The following is a 22,807-nucleotide window of genomic DNA, read 5'->3' as shown; positions in this document are numbered from 1 at the left end:
TGAAAGAATAAGGTTGAGAAGCTCAATTTACAACCAAAATATGCTCTTATATGTTTCAATAAATTCAAATAAGTTGAATTAAATTCTAACAATTGTAAATTTATGTTTAGTGTGATTTCCTCCCATCAAATAAATCGACAATTACATTTCGTATGAGGAAGTTTTGGCCTCAAGTGGCTTGTGTCCATATGAATATACTCCGTAATTGAGTATCAATAAATAATATATTAGTACCAATAACACAAAATGACTTGTATTAGTACTTCTTAACAATTTTGCGTTTTTGGTACTGACATATTATATGTTGGTACTCAAGTCATTATAGGTTTAGAAATCCTCTACTTCGTATAGCCTAAGACATAATCCCTCTGTATTTATTTAAGGGATACACTTGTCTTTTCCGGCCGTATTTATTTAAGAGATACACTTGTCATTTTTTGTAACTTATAAACCCCACCATCAAATTAAATAATCTATCTATACCCCATCCCCACCCCACATCCCCTAAAATGACATGGTCCCCAGTTGTTTTACTTATTAAAATATCTACTCAACCCCACTTGTTTTATTACTTTATTTCATTTAATTCTTTTTCTTAATACCCGTGCCCGACCAAGTGTATCTCTTAAATAAATACGGAGGGAGTACTCCGCATACAAGTGGAGTACATTTGATTACAATATTAATTAAGGGTTAATCTTTCATGTTAATTTCAACTGTGTGCACAACTACTCCTATCCTTTTCAGTTTCCATTGACATGGCAACAACAATATCAAATTTCATGTCTGAAATTATCACTGTATAGTAGAAATTTTGGTGAATGAATTTATAATATCCACGAATTTTAGTTTATTTAAAGAAAAAAAGATAATAAATTCAAGTTGTTTTTTTGGAATTTCATGGGAAAATTAAGGGCATACATATATGGGTACACACGTGCAATGTTTTGTCCTAAAAATGACACCTCCCTTAATGAACAAGGTTAACTGGAATTCATGAGCTTAATTAATTACATCGATCAGTATTAGACCTGTCAAACGGGTCGGTCGGGTCGGGTTGTAAAAAATTATTTTCGGGTTCGGGTTAGATCGGGTCGGTCACTTTCGGGTTCGGGTTTACAAATGCTTGTTCAAGACCCAGAGCTTTCGGGTTCGGGTTGACCCAACGGGTTGAGAGATTTTAAAACGCGCATTATATTTTCATTAATTTAGGTGATAAATATACAAAAAATGGGCACAAATTAACAAATTTTCCTACACAAGTTTATATTTAGTCAAATTCAACCATAAAATGACGTATAATTCAAATTAAAATCATATTACACACAATAATAGTAAAAACAGCGTGTTTATTATGCTTAAATTTTCTCATAATCGCATTTATTACTATAAATACAACGATTTTCAATCGGTCGGGTCCAAAACGGGTTCGGTCGGGTTTTGACCCATTACTTTTCGGGTTGCTCCGGTTCGGATAAAATCGGGTTACGGGTCACAAAATCTTGTTCAGGACCCAGTATTTTCGGGTCGGGTTCGGGTCGGTTTTCGGGTCGGGTCGATTTTTGACAGGTCTAATCAGTACATATCAAGTAGTCCGTAAGATTAAATTATACTCCTTCGTACTTGGTATAGTTAAAATTAAACTTGGAAGTTAGAGTTGTTTAGAGTATCAATCTTGGATTATGTCTAAATTAATCCAAAGGGAGAATGTATGTATTATGTGTACGTAACGCCAATTATCTTCCAAAACCTAAGCCGAATCCGATGCTCCCCTCCATGAATTATTATTATTATTATTTTATTAAAGTTAAGTGTACAATTGTCTGTGTCTGCTAATGGATCTGGAAACATATATGTAGGGGTTCTAGTCCTTTTTACTTCATCGAATTAAATGTGTATTCTTTTATATTGATATTACAAAAATTACTTGTGTACACACAATTATACATACGCCCTACCAATGATGTCTTAGCCTAGTGGTTAAGACTGAGGGCCTGTGTACAATATGTCTTAGGTTCGAATCCCCCGTCCCCATATAATTTATATTGTCCTTGTGGCTCATTCGCACCCAAAAAAAATTATACATACGCCCTCCATCAATAAACTAAATACAAAGTACTTCATTCTTTTTTCTTCTTTTTTTTTGACATCGGAAGTACTACGTAATTCATTCTATGTACGCAAATATTAATTTCTCATTTTAGGAATGTTTAATATTGATAATTTTAATATACATCCGGTTGCGTAATTAACTAATTACCTATTAATTACTCCGCATGGTACAATTATAGCTATTTCTTTATTCACGTACTTGTGTAGCATGATTGGAAATGTAAAACCGGTTGTACAATGAAAATTCTCGCTAAATTACATACATTACGGCTGATTATGTAAATATACTTCGCACCTACCTTAAAATTCAAACTGATTGGAAATACTTTATCTTTCCGGTGCATCATTTGATGTTTTCCACTAGCATTGCATGCTAGAACAAGAAGGGGTGTAGTAATTATGTATGCAATATAGTATTTCATTAATTAATCTTATGACATTTTTTGATAATACATGATGACAAACTTTGTGATTAAAATCTGTGAGTAAACCTGACAACAAAAAAAAATATCAAGTTAAATAAAATGTTCAATGATTCTATACCGAGATGAAGTGAACCCTTAATTAATCTCTTTGGAAATTGGAACTTAATCTTAATTTTACCGTTGGAAGGAGTGATAAAAATTAGTTTATGAATTGGTGTACACATGATGAAGACAGATTGTTACCCGTTGTTTAAGGATTATTCACATGATTATCCTAAATTCCATTCATAAATTAATACGGAGTATACACCTAAGAATCACTTGCGGCTACTTTAATGAAAAACATACTCGTAAAAAATTAGTACTCCCTCCGTTCCAAAATGTTTATTACGTTTGGACTTTTGCACGTTTATTAACGTATAATAAAGATTCTTTTGTTTTTTTATTAAAAAAATAAACTCACTTAAAACCTCAATCCACTAATCATTACAATAACCAATAAGATTGTTTTATTTATCAAAATGAACCAATAATGGAAAAGCACAAAGATTATTAACTTAACATACTTGGGAAATTACAAAGATATTTAATGAGTTGAAAAAATTAGACCAATTAAAATTAAAAGATGGCACAAAAAATAATAGTATAATAAGTTTATAAAAGGAAAGATTCTCCCATGTAACAAACATTGTGAAACACCCTAAAAGGAATACGTAACAAACATTTTGGAACGGAGGGAGTACTATTTAATGTAGATAAACCAAGTGTATCTTGGCCCGCCTAGTGGAAAGGATTCCACCTTCCGACCAAAAGGTTGGGGGTTCAATCCCCACTAGGGGCACTTTGAGGGAGGGTTCCCCTTACCACTCCCCCCACTCTCAAAGTGTCTAGCCTGCTAACCCGGGCGGGTTGACCCGTGCGGGGTTCCGACCCGATAGGGCTATTCATCTTACCTTGCAAAAAAAAAAAAAAAAAAATGTAGATAATAGTACATTTTTATTTGTTGATATTAAAAAAATATTGTATTGGGTGACTTGTATTGATACTATTTAGTAGTTTATTGATAGACTAATACCGAGTACCACACCAAACAATATCAATACCAAATTAATGAGTACCAATAAAAGTCACTTGAGTTTATTTTGGACAAAAGCCACTTTTGATATAGAGTTTCTCCGCTGTTAAAACCACACAGTACTAACCGAAAGGTCAATTGTTCGTGTTCGACATTAGAGAAAGATGAGAGAAACTAACCCATCATAAATTAGAGGAATCATTCCTACTATCAACAAAAGTATTATCATATGAACTTCTTTTGTGCTCGCAAATGTAACATACTCTCAACCCCTTTAATTACAAGATTGCACAAGCGCATCTTTAATTACTCAAAAAAATTAACAAACACCGTAAATTACGTCAAACCAATACTTTGTTTTTTTTGTTGCGAATGAGCCACGAGGGCAATATAAATTATAAACAGGGTCAGAAAGATTCGAACATGAGACTTATTATACACATGCCCGCATAGGTCAAGACATCATCGTACTTAGTTATACTACGAATCACTTAATCTATGTTATAAACAAAACACAAGTGTTACTCCGCAATGTTTAATTCACATTATTTTGACTTATTAAAATTTATTTTAGATTAAAATGTACTTTGCATTTAATTTTTTTTTATTTTTAACTTATCTCACCTTATCTGAATTAAACTGATCCAAAATTCATCTTCTCTGAATTGTTTTTTTTATAAAAAAACCGAGTGGAATTAGAGTGAACAAGAGCTAAATAATTCAATTATTACATGCCGAAGCCAAATGCAAAGTCATTGAGTACGGAGTATAGGCATTTGCAACTTTGCATCCTAAAATAATAAAATGCACTTTATTCGCTATCTTTCTTTCCTTCAGATTCTTATTTTGTTCCATTATATGTAAAGAGGTCGGTCCATAATCTTTACTTAGCAACAATCCAACTAATTTTCATGCTTAAAATTTAATTAATCAAAATTTAATATTTTGTTTATTTACAGGAAGATAAGTGGGCCACATGATGTCTTTGTTCCAGACTTATAAGTTATAAAAGTCATTGTCTATTTGTCTTTATGATTGGGCCAGGTCCATAATTTTCTGCTGCTCCAAATATATTTGGGTAGCCCTATGTGTCTCCCCCGTGCTTTAAACTACATTTTGCACCACAAATAAAAATAAAAATTAAAATTATTGAAAAATAAAATCATAAAAATCAATATTTTTCTGATAATAGCTCTCAATTATACAAATAATATTGTTTTATTTGTGTAAAAGGGTTAAAGCACTAATTATAAAGTTGCATGAGGGATAATACTTGGTATTATCTTTTTAATATAAAAATCTAGCCAAGTTTGATGCTTAATTGAGAGGTTTGTGAAGATGTGAAGATTATTTGACTGGTAGCACACTAGCACTTTAGTGTCAATTGTATAATACTCTTGTAAAACCCTCTTAGGAATTTGAACGCCTTGCAAATCACCTTCGTAAACCTATGATTTAGGTATACAATAATACATAGTACTACGTACGAAGTACATATTACCCTTATAGTTCATTCATGCTATTTTTTTTTATTAACACGGGGTATGACACTTGTCCATTATGAGATCAAGAAGCTAACTTTTTATTTTGCTTTGTTTTGTTCACTTCACTTCATTTCCAATTTTTTTAGGAAACTAGTGTTCAGATAAGAGACAAATCACGTAAATTGAATACTACCGACTCATAATAATAACATTTTGTGAGATCAATTAGCGGAGGAGGCTAAATAATGGAACTCATGTACCCATAAAAGGCTTTTGTTCAATAATTTTTTTTTCCAAGGGAATTGTTAAATAGCTAATACTACATTTTTTTTTTCCCAAGGGAATTGTTAAATAGCTAGTACATGTAAGACGTTGCCAACAATTTGACCAATCTCACCCCAGGGAAGTAAGGGCACTAGGACTCTGGGAGCCTGGGACATGCGTCACATGCCCGCATATTTGGTCCGGTCAACCATGGGTTTGAGTCGGATTGACTTAAATTGGCGATGGTCAAACCATACGTCATGCTGATAAGTCCATATTAGTTCAGTTAAATAAATCTTGTATAATTTAAGTTCAGATAGTATATACTTCGTGTGACAAAATAAGTGTTACCGCTAAGTTATAATAAGTGCAGATAATTGAAATCAAGAGAATTGAACGCATCATGACACCCTAAGATCACTAATTGTAGTTTGGAAGAGATAGGTTGATTCCAAGGATTTGATTCCTTTCTTAAAGGTAATTAAATGATACTCTGTATGAAATTAAAGTGTATGGTGAAGCTAGGTTGTTAATTGTTTCGTTGATAGCGGGCAATCAAGCAAAAGAAAATAATGATGGAAATTGGAAAAGCCTAAGAAATTCCAAACAGTGGTATATTTATATCCCACAATTGGATTTCAGTGAAGTAAGTTTAGGGTCTGAAATCAGTCATCAGATATTGAGAGCCACAGATTCATCATCTCATAGAATTGTTTGCGGGGACATATATTGTCTACATTTCTACCCTACTTATTGGGGTTTTGCACATGCTTGTCTAACACCCTCAATAATGCTCATTTCTCAGGGGAAAATGTGACTTTTTTAGACAAGATCTATCTTATCTTTGATAATGACTGACACTTCCATTTAGTAAATTTTGTACGTTAAGTTAAAAATCGCCATGTATTTCATACGGAAGTAAGCATTACGTAATACTCCGTACTTACTTAGGCCTGTCATGTACGTTTATACTACACTGAAATACGCTAACAACATGTTTACTATGGTCCTCATTTCCTCAATCACCAACTCGATTATTAGTTATGATCGAGTTGTAGACTAATCTTGTAAGTTTTTGTGAAATGTTCTCGAGTTCTTCTCTACAGGTTAAATGAAAAAAAAAAAAAAAAAATTATAAGCGACATCCTTGAAGGATTGTTCATAACCTTACGCCCTTAACGGGCATGATATTAATCTTGTGATACTCCTTATATTATGTACCATTTTAGACATGATTTAGGGAATTTGGCAAGCAACTTCTCGCACAATAATTGTCAATCAACAAAATCAGCATGACAACAAATTATCAAGTGGGAGTGTGGGACTGTGTTTTTATGAGTTGCCAAAACAAAAACAAAAACATAATAATAAAATAATAAATGGAGCTAAAACAAAGAAATCCCTGAACAAATCACCTAGCTAATTGTCCTTTTAACTTTGCAAACCCTTAAGGCCCAAGTCTAACATTTCGTTTCTTCATTTTCACTTGGGCCAACAGGCCTACGGCATTTTGTAAGTTCAAAATTTGGACCGGCCTATTGGTAAAGAATGACAGTATTAGCACAGTAGATCAATTCCCTTTTGGAGCGGTATATTGGTGAGAACTCTCAAATTAGCTTTTCACTATCTCTCTTTAGTCTTTACCACCAGTCTCTTTTCAAGATACTCTCTAAGAACCCATTTCAAAAAACACACAACATTTATGTCGGTTTCAAAAGAGCTCTTCAATCATTTTTTTTTACTATTTGGTGGTTCCACATCATATTCTTTATTTATTCAACTTTGTAATGATTTGACTCTCAAACACAAAGTGCGTTACAAAACTAATCAGATTTTCGAAGAAGTTGAAAAATTAATAACTATTCCCCTCAATGTCTCATTTTTTTGAGGCCCCGTAAAATAACAAAAAATTAAAAATTGCGTACACGTCAGTACCCTGTACCCGCGCTTGGTGTTGCAAAATGCCGTCAAAAAACAGAACTCGTGTAAATAACGACTAGCCTGGGATTTCCTTCATCCAATCTATTTTCACCGCCACGTGTCGCAAAAGTAGCCACTTACCACGAAAATATCAAAAACCCAAAAATAATAAATCAATTAAAATTAAATTAAAAAAAATTCCCACCACATTCACTTCACTGGACACAATTCCGAAACACTCAAATAAACTCGCCCAGTTTCCGGCGTTCCGATGAACGCCGAAACGTTTCTCATCACAAATTCACTTTCTCTCTCCGCTTCCTTAACGTCTCCGAAGCTTCCAGAATTTAAATGTCGTCGGCGCTTTTCTTTTCGGTTTCTCTGGCCGGAAATTCACCGACCGCCATCGAAATTCCGGAATTGTGTGACTGCAGAACTGCGAAACATTTCGGGGAAAAGGAGGAATTTCGGGAAGGTGTGGGCAGACGTAAAGCCTAAGCCGTTCGAGGTGTCTAGTGACTCGGCTGTCACTGAGTCAGTGAAGTTACGTGACGCGTTAAACGACGCCGTTTTGGAGGAGAAATGGTGGGAGCACTTTCCCAGACGATGGGTTATTGTGATTTTGTGCTTCTCCGCCTTTCTCTTGTGTAACATGGATCGAGTAAGCTCTAATCTTTCCCCTTATTTCAGTACGGACTATTATTTTCTCTATTTTTTCCTATTTAATTTTGATTATTGTTAAAGTTTGTGAAAATGGAAAAAGAAGAACACCAGATTTCCACCATCACTGCTCCATCCTTAGATGTTGAGCTCAGGTACTAAAACTAATTCAATAAGGAAAAATTGTTTATGCGTTTGATACAAGCAGAGTATATCAAAAAAACTAACTAATAGAACAACTGTGCATAGCTTATATAGCTAGCAACTTTATGAAAGAATAAAAGAAAAGGATAGTAAAGAAAAGAAGTCAACAAGTTGGAGCCTTGAACTGGGCCACTCTAACACTTGGGCTTGGACCATCTGCAACACTACTCTCAACATCCCCCCTCAAGCTTGGCTGTGGTGTGAACAGACCGAGCTTGGACAACAACTCATTGAATTGAGCAGAAGGGAGAATCTTCGTGAAAACATCAGCTAACTGAGACTTAGTAGGCAAATAAGTAAGTTGAATCAGACCTTCCAGGACCTTTTCCCTTGTAAAGTGACAATCAATGTCAATATGTTTAGTGCGTTCATGAAAAACAGGATTCTTGGCTATGTGAATTGCAGACTGGTTATCACAATGTAAAGTAACAGGCTGTAAATTAGTAAGGCCAAGTTCATTAAGTAACCTTACCATCCAAGTTACTTCAGCTGCAGCACTTGCCATGGCCCTGTATTCAGATTCAGATGAAGACTTTGAAACAGTGGGTTGCTTCTTAGACTTCCAACTAATAGGGGAGCTTCCAAGTTGCAGAACATATCCGGTTATACTCCTTCTTGAATCAGGGCAAGAGGCCCAATCTGAATCACTAAAAGCCTGTAAAGTCAACTTGTCTGATGCCTGCAACAAAATTCCTTGCCCCGCTGTCTGTGCAACATATCTTAAAGTATGGTGTAAAGCTTCCAAATGAGAAGTCCTGGGACTTTGCATAAATTGACTTAGACACTGGACAGTAAAAGCCAAATCAGGTCTAGTATGAGTAAGAAAGTTCAACTTCCCTACTAGACTTCTGTAAAGAGTTGGATCAGGTAGCAACGACCCCTTATCAGTTTGAAGTTTCAGATTTTGAGGGAGAGGGGTCACAGCACCTTTTTCCAAAGGCATACCACATTCATCCAATAACTCCCGGGTAAATTTCTTTTGGGTTAAGACTACTCCTCTATCCAAATAACTGACTTCAATACCCAAAAAAAAACTGAGTTTGCCTAAGTCTTTTATGGTAAAGGTCTTGTCTAGATGAGTTTTGAGACTGTTGATTGTGTCAATATTACTGCCGGTCAAAATAATGTCATCCACATAAACGGCAGCAATAGTAATATCATCATTCACCCTTTTTATAAACAGAGAAGCATCACTTTTGCACTGATCAAAACCTTGAGCAGATAATTCTGAATATAACCTAGCAAACCATTGTCGTGATGCTTGCTTAAGACCGTACAAAGATTTCTTGAGTTTGCATACTTTCCCTCCCAAGGCCGGTAACCCTTCTGGTAACTTCATGTATATTTCTTCATTAAGATCCCCATGTAGGAACGCATTATTAACATCTAATTGGAACATGTCCCATCCTTTGCTGGCTGCTAAGGCGATAACACTCCTAACAGTTGCCATCTTCACTACAGGAGAGAAAGTCTCTGCGTAGTCTATTCCATACTTTTGAGTATAACCCTTAGCAACTAACCTAGCTTTGAACCTTTCTATAGTACCATCAGCTTTTAGTTTTACCTTAAATACCCACTTACATCCTATTGCTTTCTTCCCGGGAGGAAGATCAACAACTTCCCAAGTATTGTTTTTCATCAAGGCATCAAGCTCTTTTTGCATTGCATTGACCCACTCTGGATCCTTAGAAGCGTCACTGTAACAATTGGGTTCCGAAATTGTGGAAGAATGAGCAATCAGGGCTTTGTAAGACTGAGGAATAGTGCTATAACAGACCAGGTTACACCAATGAGACCCATTAGCAGCTCTCTTTACTGTCTTGCAAACATAATCACCCAACCAAGCTGGAGGTTTCTTCGGTCTAGTAGAGAACCTAGGTCCTGGTTCGGGCTCAGTTGAAGAAAAAATATCAGCAACTTCGGTTGGAGCCAGAGTGTGAATTTGAGAAGTAGTAGAAGGAGAAAAGGAAGAAGAAATATCTGATGAAGAAGAAATGTGTGAAGGGGAAGTAGTGTCAGGTTCAGAATTTGTGTTTTGGTGAACGGAGGAAGTATTTGAAGAAGATATGGATGGATGAAGAGAGGAAGTGTTTGGAGTAGGAGAGGGATATCCATCTATGAAATCATCAAATGGATTATTGAAAATGTGTGTGTCATTTGTATTAGGCAAAAAAAATTGAAAAGGCTGTTTCGGCTCAGAATGAATAATATGGAAGGGGAAATATTGCTCATGAAAATGAACATTTCTACTGGTGGTAATATGCTTATCATTAAGGTGAAGAACTTTGTATCCCTTTTGAGTAGGGCAATAGCCGATAAAAACACAAGGATTTGCCCTAGGGTCAAACTTAGATCTACCAACTGTAGAAGTGGACACATGACAAAGGCATCCAAATGTCCTAAGGTGACTCAAATCTGGGAGAGTATTGTAAAGTCTCTGATAGGGTGTGGCATTGTTCAGCACTGATAGAGGCATTCTATTAATTAAATGAGTTGCACACAACACACACTCTCCCCAGTATTTTTGTGGAAGTTTAGACTGAAAATATAGAGCCCGAGCTGTTTCTAAGAGGTGTTTGTGTTTTCTTTCAACTACACCATTCTGTTGAGGAGTCCCACTACAACTAGTTTGATGGTTTATTCCCTTTTTCCTATAAAAATCCACAATCTTTCCTTCACAAAGTTCCTTTGCATTATCGGTTCTTATGCATTTAACAACACAATCATGTTGTTTCTCAGCAAATGTAACAAAATCTTCTAAAATCTGAACAGAATCAGTTTTGAAATGCAACATGTGAATCCAAGTATATCTACTGAAATCATCAACTATACTCAGAAACATTGAACAACCATTATGAGTTTTGAACCTTAGAGGTCCCCAAACATCTACATGCAGCATGTCAAAAGGTTTAGTCGTTCTTATTTGACTACGAGGAAAGGGCATCCTACATTGCCTAGCTTGAGGACAGATTTGACACATATTATCACACAAGCCTTTACTTTTTACATCAGGGATTACATGGCCTATTCGACTAAAAGGTAAATGCCCTAGCCTTAAATGCCAAAGTCTAGCATTATTATTAACTGTACAAGCATAAGAAGCTGTTTCACCACTTACAGCATTCACTATGTGAGGAGTATTCTCTTCAAACTTATTGTCATAAAGTCTGTCATCGGCATGATAAAGTCCAGATTTCAGCTTACCAAGAACAATTTCCCGGTGTAAGGTGGGACCCTGTATAATGCAGGAATCAGTGGTGAATTTCACACAACAATGTATGTCCTTACACAACTTATGAACAGATATCAGATTAAAATGGAAGTCAGGCACATACAACACATCTTTAAGGATGATATTTTTCTCTAGTGTGATAGTGCCTATATGAGAAATCAGAACTTTCCTACCATCCGGGACGGTAATGGTATTGTCATCACTATTTAGTGTAGTGTAAGTGTCAAACAGAGTCAAATCATGGCATATATGGTCTGTTGCACCACTATCAACAATCCAACCAGTTTTAAAAAGAGAGAAAAGACATAGTTTACCTGCAAAATATGCTCCACTCGTGTTGTTATCATCTGCCTTCATTTGAGCTGTTGAACTTGGCATTGCCACTTCCTTTGAATCATCCAAAATACTCATCAACTTGGTATATTGTTCCCTTGTAAAGGTTGCAGTAATATTTTCATCCTGATAATGTCCACCATTATCCAAATCCCCACGAGAATTGTCTCCTTGAACAAAATTAGCAAATCTTCTCTGATTGTTGAATGTGAAGTCAGCTGGATAACCATGCAATTTGTAGCACCTCTCGATAGTGTGGCCAGACTTCTTACAATGCTCACAGTTCAGATTATTGAAATTTCTCTTATAACCAACCATTTGCTTTCCTCCATTTCTATCTCCTTGATAACCAACCTTGTTATTCTGAGACTGAAAACCAATCTGATTGAAATTCTTAGTAGGTTTATTGTCATATAATCTTCTTCTATCAGCAGCAAAGGCAAATGTTTCATTAGCAGTTGATTGTTCACTGATTTGCTTGTGTTTTTGTTCTTGTAGCAGCATTCTGTATGCAAGAGTCAAGGTAGGCAGAGGTTGCATCATCAAAACATTGCTTCTAACTTGCTTATACTCATCTTTGAGTTTCATCAAAAACTGAAGAAGTCTGTAATCTTGCTGAATCTTAACAAACTTTCCAGTCACATTACACACACAACCACTACAAGTACAAACAGGAATTGGATTAACGTCGTCAAGTTGGTCCCAAAGAACCTTAATCCTTGCAAAAAATTCAGCTATCTCCTCATTTTCTTGATGCACAGCACTAATTTCCTCTTGTATTCCATACAATTCAGTAGATGATACTTGACCATATCGTTCTTCCAAATCCATCCACATCTCCCTAGCAGTCTTGTAAAAGAACACACTCTTCTTTGTAATTGGTCCTAAGACTCCCAAAATCCATCCAATCACGAGATTGTTGCATCTAATCCATGCTTTGTAAGTAACATCAGTAGTAAGAGGCATAGGCAAGGTGCCATCAACAAAGCTCATCTTATTCTTAGTAGACAATCCAATTATCATAGATCTCTTCCAAGAAGAGTAATTCTCACCATCAAAAATTTCAGAAATAAACTTGTGATTGTTATTATCACTAGGATGGATGTAGTAGACTGTACTAGGGTCTTGTGTTGGTTCCAAAACTCTATTATCAACAACTTCTTCGTCCCCCATTACGACCAAAATTTTAGGGCTGGAAAAAAAAAAGTATGCCTAATATTGGGGAAAATACTCCAAAAAAAAATAGGATTCAACCTAATCACCAAAAAACTTCAAGCAATCAAAAGAAATATCCTCAACAACAACACCGAAATCGAAATCCTCCAAATATGTCAACGAAATCAGTAAAAAAAAACCGAACACAAAATCACGAAATCAAGAGATCAATTGAGGAAATCAAGAATCAATTGAGGAAATCAAGAAATCAAACCAAAATTCGAACAGCTTGACGAACTCAAGAATCGCAATTAGAACCTCCGATCAAATACCGAATATCGCGGAAGCGCAGAACACTCGCTCTGATACCATGTTAAAGTTTGTGAAAATGGAAAAAGAAGAACACCAGATTTCCACCATCACTGCTCCATCCTTAGATGTTGAGCTCAGGTACTAAAACTAATTCAATAAGGAAAAATTGTGTATGCGTTTGATACAAGCAGAGTATATCAAAAAAACTAACTAATAGAACAACTGTGCATAGCTTATATAGCTAGCAACTTTATGTAAGAATAAAAGAAAAGGATAGTAAAGAAAAGAAGTCAACAAGTTGGAGCCTTGAACTGGGCCACTCTAACACTTGGGCTTGGACCATCTGCAACACTACTCTCAACAATTATGAATTAATTCGAGCGTTAATTTAAACTACAAGACTTATATCAACTATCAAGGTGTAAAACTGTAAATATTTTCATCAAAAAAAAGAACCGTAAATATTGACATTTGTGTGACTAGGTCCGCTTGGTTTGGTTAAAAACCTTTGTGAAAATGGAAAAACACAATTCCAAACGAAGTTATTTCTTTTGTTTGGCTCCTTACCGGAAACTTCATAAAACAAACGTAAATGAGAGTAGACAAATACGGATGGATGAGAGAAGATGATGCAAGGAGAAAGTGTAGAAAAGTGATTTCCTTTCCTTTCGAATGGATATTTTTTTTATTGTTTTTCATCTTTTGTCAAAACAAAAAGTAAAATGATTGAAAAGGAAAATGTTTTACACCAAATCAAACACTATCTGGATGTTGTATTATATTCCTAACACCGACTGTATTTCCCAATGATGAATTTAGTTGGCACATTAATAGTTCATATTATGTAACTCGTATTAATTAGATAGTCGGGTGCAAATTGTTGGAAACTTGGAAATAAGAAAGCAAAAAGAAGTGGACGCTGGAAAATAAGTTATTGCTTTCTCATTCAATTGAAATACAAATTTTTATATAAGGTGGTCTTACACATAAGACCCCTCGGTGTCATATAAGTTAAGTAATGGAATCAATTAGTTAAGCACTATAAGTAATTAGTTAAGCACTAGAACTAATTAGTTAAATAATGAAACTAATTAGTTACACACTGAAACAAATTAGTTAAGAAATGAAACAAATTAGTTAAGCAGTAAAAGTGGTCTTTCCGGTAAGGCGGTCTTACACAAAAGTTGCCGCAATTGAAACAAGTAATAGCAACCTATTATATAGGCATACATAAACTGAAAATAGGAAACAAACTAAGGAAGTGTTCCCCCCCCCCTATGATTATCTATTAGCTTGACTGACTTTTAACAACCAAAGATAATTATCCCTAAAAGGAAGGTAATTAACCATTAACTTGAAGCACTTACTTCAACACACACCCCTTAATTCAAAGTTTGATGATCATGAAGCACGTCTCTTCAATTTTGTGAAGCACGTCTCATCATCGTCAATTTTCCATGGTTGATGCACTTTTCATCAACATTTACTCTTTGGACTTTGAAGTACTTCTCTCCATGGTGCACTTCTCACCCACACTTCAAAATAATTTTTCTTCCACGTCTACTGCCATAGATGCTGCTCCTTCCTCATTTTGGAACCTATAATTCCTTGTCGTATGCCCAAATTTTTGACATTTAAAACATTTTGGCTTACAATAATTTTTTTTCATGATCATCCTTGTGACATTGGTTGCATTTGACAGTTTTTCCTTTTTCCTTTGAGAATGATGCTTTAGCTAGTAAGGCTCCCTCAATTTTTTGTCCATTTTTTGCCTCCATCATTCATCTCCTTTGGTCTACAACACTAAGAGCATTAACTAACTCTCCTAGCATAATTTTTGGATAGGTCTTTGGAATCTTCAAGTGAGGAAATTTTTGACTAATGTTTTTCGGGAACGCTCACTAAAACTTATCAACCACTCTCTCATTAGAAAATGTTTCACCAAGAAATATAATTTGATTAACATTTTTCATAAGCTTACTTACATATCCTTTAATGGTTTTACTCTTCTTCATCCATTGCATCTAAAATTCTCGTTTGAGTTTCAAAACTTGCATCAACTCAGTTTGAGCATTGCCCTCAAACTCTTCCTTTAGCATGTCCCATGCTTTCTTTTGGTGACTCACAAGTCATGATACTTGTAAAGATTAAGCCCGACACAGCTGATGAATGCATAAAAGTTTCTTTGCTTTCCTTGCTGCTTCTTCTTCATGTTTTCTAATTTGGGTTGTTGTTGGGTTTTGTGGAAGAGGAGTTGCGTCAACATCACTCTCAATTGCTTTCCACAAACTCATAACTATATATGATTTCATTTTAATAGTTCAAGAATTATAATTATCTCCTTCGAATGTGGGTATAGAAAGAGAAACAGTATTTGATTCCATTGAGAGAAAAAGATGAATGCTAAAAACGAAATTTAAGTATCATAAGATCAATCGCTCTGATACCAATTTGTTGGAAATAAGAAAGCATAAATAAGTATTTGTGGAAATAAGCTACTGCTTGAAACAAATAATAACAGCCTATCATATAGGCATACATAAACTGAAAAATAGAAAACAAACTAAGTGGGATTAGTGACCCTCGTATTGCATCCACTACAAACAACAATTAAATACATGATTATCTATTAACTTGACTTGCTCTTAACAACCTAAGATAATTATCCCTAAACTTAAGGAAGTTAATTGACCACTAACTTCAACACAAATTAGTCCTAGTTTGTCTTGATGAGCACTAATCCATTTAATATTGTACTAAACTTCCTACGCGCAAACACTTCTTTTTGTAACAAACTAACAACAGTTCATCGCGCTATTGAGCTTCAAATATAGTGAGTAAGGGACTAAGGGATTGAGGTAGCACAATTATTGTGGTGTCCTTTTACTAGTAGTGTCCATCCTTACATTTTTTTTTTATAAATATGGTTTCATTCAAAACTTTTGTATTGCTTTCTAATTAAGGATCCCGTGTATCGGTGTATACGAAGAAGTAGTAATATCTAGACCGTTTTGTTATTAGAATTAGAAAGTTAAAAATGATTAGCAGTTGAAAATTGCATTCCCAAAATCCCGCGTGTAATTCCAACCGTCTAGTAACCTTAGTTTTAAAAAGCGCGCTTAAGCTTGAAAGCTCACAGAAGAACGCTTCTGTCAGCCGAAGCGTAGCGACATACAGGAAGCGCGCGCTTCCTAGCACTTATGTGCTTCTGCGCTTCCTGTAGTCTGGGCACAACAAACCTTTTTTTTTAATTCAAAAATAAAGCCACGTGACTCTAATCTTCTTTTTTAAAGTATCACGTGATTTCTTTTTTCAAAAAAGCGAATATTTGGGGTTTTGAAAACCCTAGTGCAATTTTCTCCCGTAGCCGGATTTCTCTAGCCTTCTCGCCTGATTTCTCCAGTCGCATTCTAAATTTTTCTTTTATCTTCGATTTTTTATTTTCATCTTTCCTTTCCATATTTTCTCCATCTATTCTGAACTTTTAACATTTTATTATTTCTTTCCGGGTGCGCTTCGCCTACGAAAAGCGTGCGCTTTTGCTTTGCACTTAAGCTCCAGGTTTTGCGCTTCTCGCTTTTTACAACTAAGCTAGTAACTGGAGAGGATCTCAAAACGTATTTGTCAAGTTATCAAAAACAGTGATCGTGAAACCTGGCTCCCTTCTAGAGTTCTAGTGTTAGGAGTCATTTTGTGGTGGTGTTGAAATATTAATGATTTTTTATGTCGCCTTCATTCTTTGGGGTTGATTGATGTGCTTATATCAAAATATGAAATGAGGGGGGTTGGGATTCTCAGTGGTTTGCTTCAGTTTATAGTATGATGGTTGTTTGTAGAATTGTAGGTCACCTAGCAGATGTCCATTTCTATTGTTAAAGGAGGAATCTATTATATGACATAATGAAAGTATCATATTTCATAAGCGAGTAAGGTGCATTCAACTAAAGTAGTGTTAGTGTGGATACCATTATACAGATGCTTATTGGCAGTTAAATGTGAGCATTTGCGCATTGCAAAGTATCATACGAAGTATTTCATAAGCTTGTACGGAATAATTTGCATTCAACTGAAATAATCTATGTTAGGGTGATTAACTTTAAACAGATGTTTATTGCCAGGTAAATATGAGCATTGCAATACTTCCGATGTCAGCTGAGTATGGCTGGAATTTAACGACTGTTGGTTTGATACAGTCTTCTTTTTTCTGGGGCTATCTTCTTACACAGGTGACATTTCCATATCCTCCGAATTTCGGGTGTTCGCTTCTTGTTTCTGCTGTGTCTTCTGTCCATTCTATGTTTTAGGCTGTTGGAGAGAAGCTACTCTTAGCTTAGGCTCATTTTGAGATTAACATAACAAATTGCTAGTCATGGTAAACTTTTTCTTTGTTTGGTTCAAATTCAAAACATTTTGAACTGTTTTTATTTAATGCAATGGAATGTTCAGGTAGCAGGGGGTATATGGGCAGACACTCTTGGTGGCAAGGCTGTGCTTGGGTTTGCTGTAGTTTGGTGGTCTATTGCTACAATCCTTACTCCTGTTGCTGCAAAGCTTGGATTACCTTTCTTACTAGTCGTCCGTGCTTTCATGGGCGTTGGCGAGGTTGGTACATTCTATAGATAGTCGAATATCATAAACACAGTTTAGATGTTTACAAGTTCTGTTTCCTCTGTAAATTTTCCAGGGTGTTGCGATGCCTGCCATGAACAACATGCTCTCAAAATGGGTTCCAGTGTCAGAGAGAAGTAGATCGTTGGCACTGGTGTATAGTGGAATGTACCTTGGATCTGTAACAGGCTTGGCGTTTTCACCATATCTAATACATACTTTTGGTTGGCCTTCGGTTTTTTTCTCCTTTGGTTCTTTAGGAACTGTTTGGTTTGCAGCGTGGCTGAGTAAGGTAATTTCTTATATTCATTGCGTCTCCCCTTTATTTTCATGGATTTCATCCACTTTATATTTTGCTTATTATGAGTATTATCCTTGACTTGTATCCTTTTCTACTATCTCTTTGTGCTGGGAATTTTACACAATAGGCAAGTAACTCGCCACTTGAAGATCCTTCACTGCGTCCTGCAGAGAAAAAGCTGATTCTCAGCAGCAGCTTATCCAAAGAGCCGATTAAGAGTATTCCATGGAAATTAATTTTGTCAAAACGACCTGTTTGGGCTCTGATTGTGTGTCACTTCTGTCATAATTGGGGAACATTTATTTTACTTACATGGATGCCAACATATTATCACCAGGTGCGACGTCTGTTTTCTAGTACTTCATACTTCGTATATGCTTACTATACATATCACTTATATTCCAGCTTGATTTGGCAATGACCTGTCTTCAGCTAACTTTCTACATATTTATCAACTAAAGCAAGAAATAATATCTGAATATCCTAAACTCTTACAGGTCCTAGTCATTTGACTTTCTGCAAATGTTAGGGAGTGTGCTACCATGTTGAGTAAAGATGATTAGTTGAAAATGATGTTAATGGAATAAAGAGGACAGCAAAATGGGAAATTTAAAAACTTAGATGACAATCATTGTGTGACAGAGGGATTAGTTTTTTCTGAAACAGTTCAATGAAATTTCCTTGTTGAACAAGGAGAGCAGTAGTTAACTAGTTATATTCTTATGAGTTCCATGGACATCTTACTTAGAGCATGTACATTGGTGAGAACTCTCCAACTAGCTCTCTATCACTATCTCTCTACAAGATACTCTCAAGAACCTCCTCAGAAAAACAACTTCTATAAAAGAGCTTTCCAATCTCTTTTCACTATTTGGTGGTCTCATATCATTTATTCAACCTCATTTTACATCTACCAAATAATGTTAATATAATTGATGATAATTAAAAAATTAATTGATTGTAAAGTACTCCCTCCGTCCCCTACTGTTTTTCCCATTTTTTCTATGGTGTCTCACAATGATTGTCATCTAAAAATTAATTAATTGTAAAGCAGCTCTCCAAAAAGAGTTACTCAAGAGTCCCAATGTTTACCAAGAGATAACTCTTGTTGGAGAGCTACTTGGAGAGCCCCTCCAAGAGCCTCAATGTACGTGCTCTTAAACTACTACCAGCTAGTGGCGAGTAACTGAATGAACGTTAATACTTATATATCGATCTCAATCTATTTTTCTGGCTTTGCTTTACCATCAAGGTATCAAACGGTTATTTTCATATTTGTTATGGAGTCATATGTCACTATTTTATTTTTGCCAATGACCCTTCCCAAGGTGCTTCAATAAACGGTCTCTACAGTCTTAGTAATCCAAGCTACCAATTTCAAGAGTTATCTGCTTTTAAAGAGTTCCTTTATTGTTTTAACCACCACCTTCCCCCCCCCCCCCCCCCCAGTTTGATGCCGTGGATGTGGTGTTTGGATGTTGACCATGTTGTGTTGATCTCTGACGTGCATTTACCAGTTTTCTGTTACCATCAGTTCAATTCTTATTCCAGTTAGACTGTTCTGTCTCCTACGATGTACATTCTTCATGATTTCATTGTTCTTCTAAATAATTTTATTTTAGCGTCAAATCATAAGAAATATACTAGAATAATGACTTGTCTCTCTCTTTTGTATTCTATTTCTCTGCAGGTGTTGAAATTTAATCTTTCAGATTCTGGTTTGCTTTGTGTTGTGCCTTGGCTTACAATGGCAGTATCTGCAAATCTCGGTGGTTGGATTGCAGACTCACTTGTGAGTAAAGGTTATTCTGTGACAACAGTTCGAAAGGTAACGCAAATCTTGAATCACTGATTGATTGTAATTCTAACTCTAATGTTGTTCTGTAACAACAGTTTGCTGGTTTTCAATGACAATAACGAAGTTACATTGTTTTGTTGACTGTAAATATCAACTCCTTTCGCAGATTATGCAAACAATTGGTTTCCTCGGACCTGCTTTTTTCTTAACTCAGTTGAGCCATGTTGATTCACCTGGAATGGCTGTTCTTTGCATGTCCTGCAGCCAGGTTTGTCTATTTGCTTTTCATGAGATATTGGAAGCAGTGCTAGATTAGTGGCTGCGGCTGGCAATAGTCAACGATTCGCATACTACACATGACCATAGATTACACATTCATTATGTTTTAGTTTTATGAAAACCATGCCAAAATCCTGGTAAAGTGTACTCGCCGTCTTATGATACTAGTTCTTTCAGGAGCAAAATTGTCAGGCACATATATGATTATAGCTTCAGAATCTTTTATTATGATTTTTTCACTTCTATACACCCACAATCTAATCATTTTATACTGCATATGAGATATGACATATCAAATGCTAATCTGTTCAAATGTAATGGTCAAATTTCCCTTCAAAAATATTCTAGTTGTTCATTGAAATTGTTTACATTGATAACTTATGCATGATTCTGGTAACCATCCTAAACTCTTAACGAGCATTGGTTTCTTTCGTTATCTATCATATCCAGGGAACTGACGCGTTCTCACAATCTGGCCTATATTCAAATCATCAAGACATAGCCCCTCGGTACTCTGTGAGTAACTGTAACTCTGTTTTTTTTTCCAATTATTCTAATAAGCCTCAAAATACACTGAAAAGAAACAGGCAAAAACTCTCTTTTTCTGTAATGGAGCAACTCTTCTCTATATCTTTCAAATGTGGTCACTCTTTATCCCTTACTTTTGAACTGTCCTCAGGGGATCTTATTAGGCCTTTCAAACACTGCTGGTGTGCTGGCGGGCGTCCTGGGAACAGCAGCCACTGGCTATATATTGCAACACGGTTTGTTCTCATACACTTTAGTTTAAGGTTTTGTCATAATATTCGAAAGGCATACCAGTTAAGGTTTTTGAGATGCAAAATGTGATCAAATTCAATGAAATTACAGCATATTGTAGTGAACTTTGGCAATTAATTGCAGTACTATCAGCCAAAATCCCTTTGTGGGTCAAGTGATACATCAAATTCTATTATCACAAATGCTGTAAACTTTCTTGTGCAGCAGTTTTTCTAATGTTTTTTTAATTATCATTTCTCAGGTTCTTGGGATAACGTGTTCGAGGTATCAGTTGGGCTGTATTTGGTTGGAACTGTAGTCTGGAACCTTTTTTCAACAGGTGAAAAGATCTTGGATTAACCCTTAGTAAACTCAATTTTACTTCTGCAAGGCCACCTCAAGGAAAGGCTAGTCCAAGTATTCAGAAACAAAGTTCAACATAATATTAAATTATAAAGAAAAAAGAAAGCTTGTTGGTAGGCCTAATCTTCGTCTCAAAAGCTAAGGGATGGGTGATCACTGATCAAGATGAAGCTAAACACGGCTTTGAATCTGTACCGTGAAAAGATCCGATTCATTATGCTACAGCTCCCTCGAAAGGTCTGTCACTAGCCGAATTACTCTTGCAGAAAATGTTTATACAATTTGCAGATATTCTTATTGATACGGCTACTTGTAATTAAGAGTAAATCTTAGATCACACCCAATGGCAGGATTTATACAGGGAGATGATTGTTATTATTGCTGTAAATAACAAAAGAATTAGAATCTGTTTTGTACTGCCCCTGTCCAAAATTAGTCTATCACATTATCCTAACCTTTTATAATTAAGAAAATGACATGGTTTTACAAATGTGCCCATTATAATAGCGGTCTTATTTCTGTCATCTGACCTTCACTTTAGTTAAAGGTGTGTTAAGAAATCCAATCATAAAACTTCCCATTTAAAGGAAAAGGAGACGGATTATCGGACATCCTAATGTGTATTGAATGAATTTAGTAACTATTGGTTGGGAAATAATGGTACATCGGGGATATAACTTCTGAAGTTGGACTTGTTTTTGTAAAACTGGTCTACAAGTCTACAACTGCCAAGAAAACAACAACATTCAGTTTCAGTGTGTCTCTGAAGCTGTAAGTTAGGTTCTTTATTCCATCTGCTGGTTAGACTAATTATGCCCATAATATTATGGGGCAAAAGTAGTCAATACCATCGACTTAAACTAAGCCTGAAAAATGAAAATCATTGTTTTTTTCTTTTGGAAGTAGCCTGGAAATCATGTAACTTTGTGAATTTGCTACACTTTTTGATCTTGCCAATTCGTGTAAAATGCGTTTTTTTATTATTTATTTTTACTCTGATACGTATGCAGAAATTCAGATGGCAAAATTTCTCTCACAATAACAAAATTTGTTTGGGACTCTAACATGTGTGGACTCACAAAAATGATATAAAGTTAACAAAGCAATAGGAAAACTACAATAAGCCATCAGAAAAAGGGGTATTTACAAGCAAACAATAAGCAACAGTTTCAAACACAAAAACTAGCCGTGGAGCATCAAAATGGGTAATTTTAAGCTATGGGTATTTGGTTAATTAAGTTTCAGAATAGGGGTATTTGGTGAAATAAGTACTCCCTCCGTCCCGGAATACTCGACCCGGTTTGACCGGCACAGAGTTTAAGGGACTTGAATTGACTTATTTAATTTAATAGGTAGTAGTTGATAGTGGGGTATTATTTTAATGTAGTTAGTGGAAAATGGGTAAAGGGGTGGGGTTTGGGGAGAGTAGGGGTTGAATTTTTAATTATTTTTTGTATGGAGTAGGGGGTAGGTGGGTTAATAGGGGTGGAGTGAGAAATAATATAATATTGTTAGAATATTTC

General features: G+C 35.6%; 2 protein-coding genes across 3 annotated transcripts; one reads left to right on the top strand and one right to left on the bottom strand.

The window, feature by feature from the left end:
* The first annotated feature begins 7,338 nt into the window (after nucleotides 1–7,338).
* On the top strand, nucleotides 7,339–21,738 carry LOC110803025 (sodium-dependent phosphate transport protein 1, chloroplastic). Of its 2 annotated transcripts, none has more exons than XM_022008482.2 (10): nucleotides 7,339–7,941; nucleotides 17,295–17,402; nucleotides 17,623–17,778; nucleotides 17,861–18,076; nucleotides 18,213–18,422; nucleotides 19,776–19,913; nucleotides 20,050–20,151; nucleotides 20,613–20,678; nucleotides 20,842–20,926; nucleotides 21,184–21,738. In XM_022008482.2, the coding sequence occupies exons 1-10, from the start codon at nucleotides 7,552–7,554 to the stop codon at nucleotides 21,279–21,281; spliced, it is 1,569 nt and encodes a 522-aa protein (XP_021864174.1). In that variant the 5' UTR covers nucleotides 7,339–7,551; the 3' UTR covers nucleotides 21,282–21,738. The 2 variants fall into 2 exon arrangements, with proteins under 2 accessions (XP_021864174.1, XP_021864175.1); XM_022008483.2 differs by having other exon boundaries at nucleotides 7,818–7,941; nucleotides 17,281–17,402.
* Nucleotides 11,195–13,380, bottom strand: LOC130459898 (uncharacterized). Its single transcript, XM_056827524.1, has 2 exons — nucleotides 11,691–13,380; nucleotides 11,195–11,379 (listed from the first exon to the last, which is right to left on the bottom strand). Exons 1-2 carry the CDS (start codon nucleotides 12,880–12,882, stop codon nucleotides 11,345–11,347), a joined length of 1,227 nt encoding a protein of 408 aa, XP_056683502.1. The 5' UTR covers nucleotides 12,883–13,380; the 3' UTR covers nucleotides 11,195–11,344.
* Nucleotides 21,739–22,807: the final 1,069 nt, after the last annotated feature.

The sequence above is a fragment of the Spinacia oleracea genome, chromosome 1 (genome assembly GCF_020520425.1).
Source record: "Spinacia oleracea cultivar Varoflay chromosome 1, BTI_SOV_V1, whole genome shotgun sequence".
Lineage (NCBI taxonomy): Eukaryota > Viridiplantae > Streptophyta > Magnoliopsida > Caryophyllales > Amaranthaceae > Spinacia > Spinacia oleracea.
The sequence above is the reverse complement of the archived record's forward strand: the minus strand, read 5'-3'. Positions and strand labels throughout refer to the sequence as shown.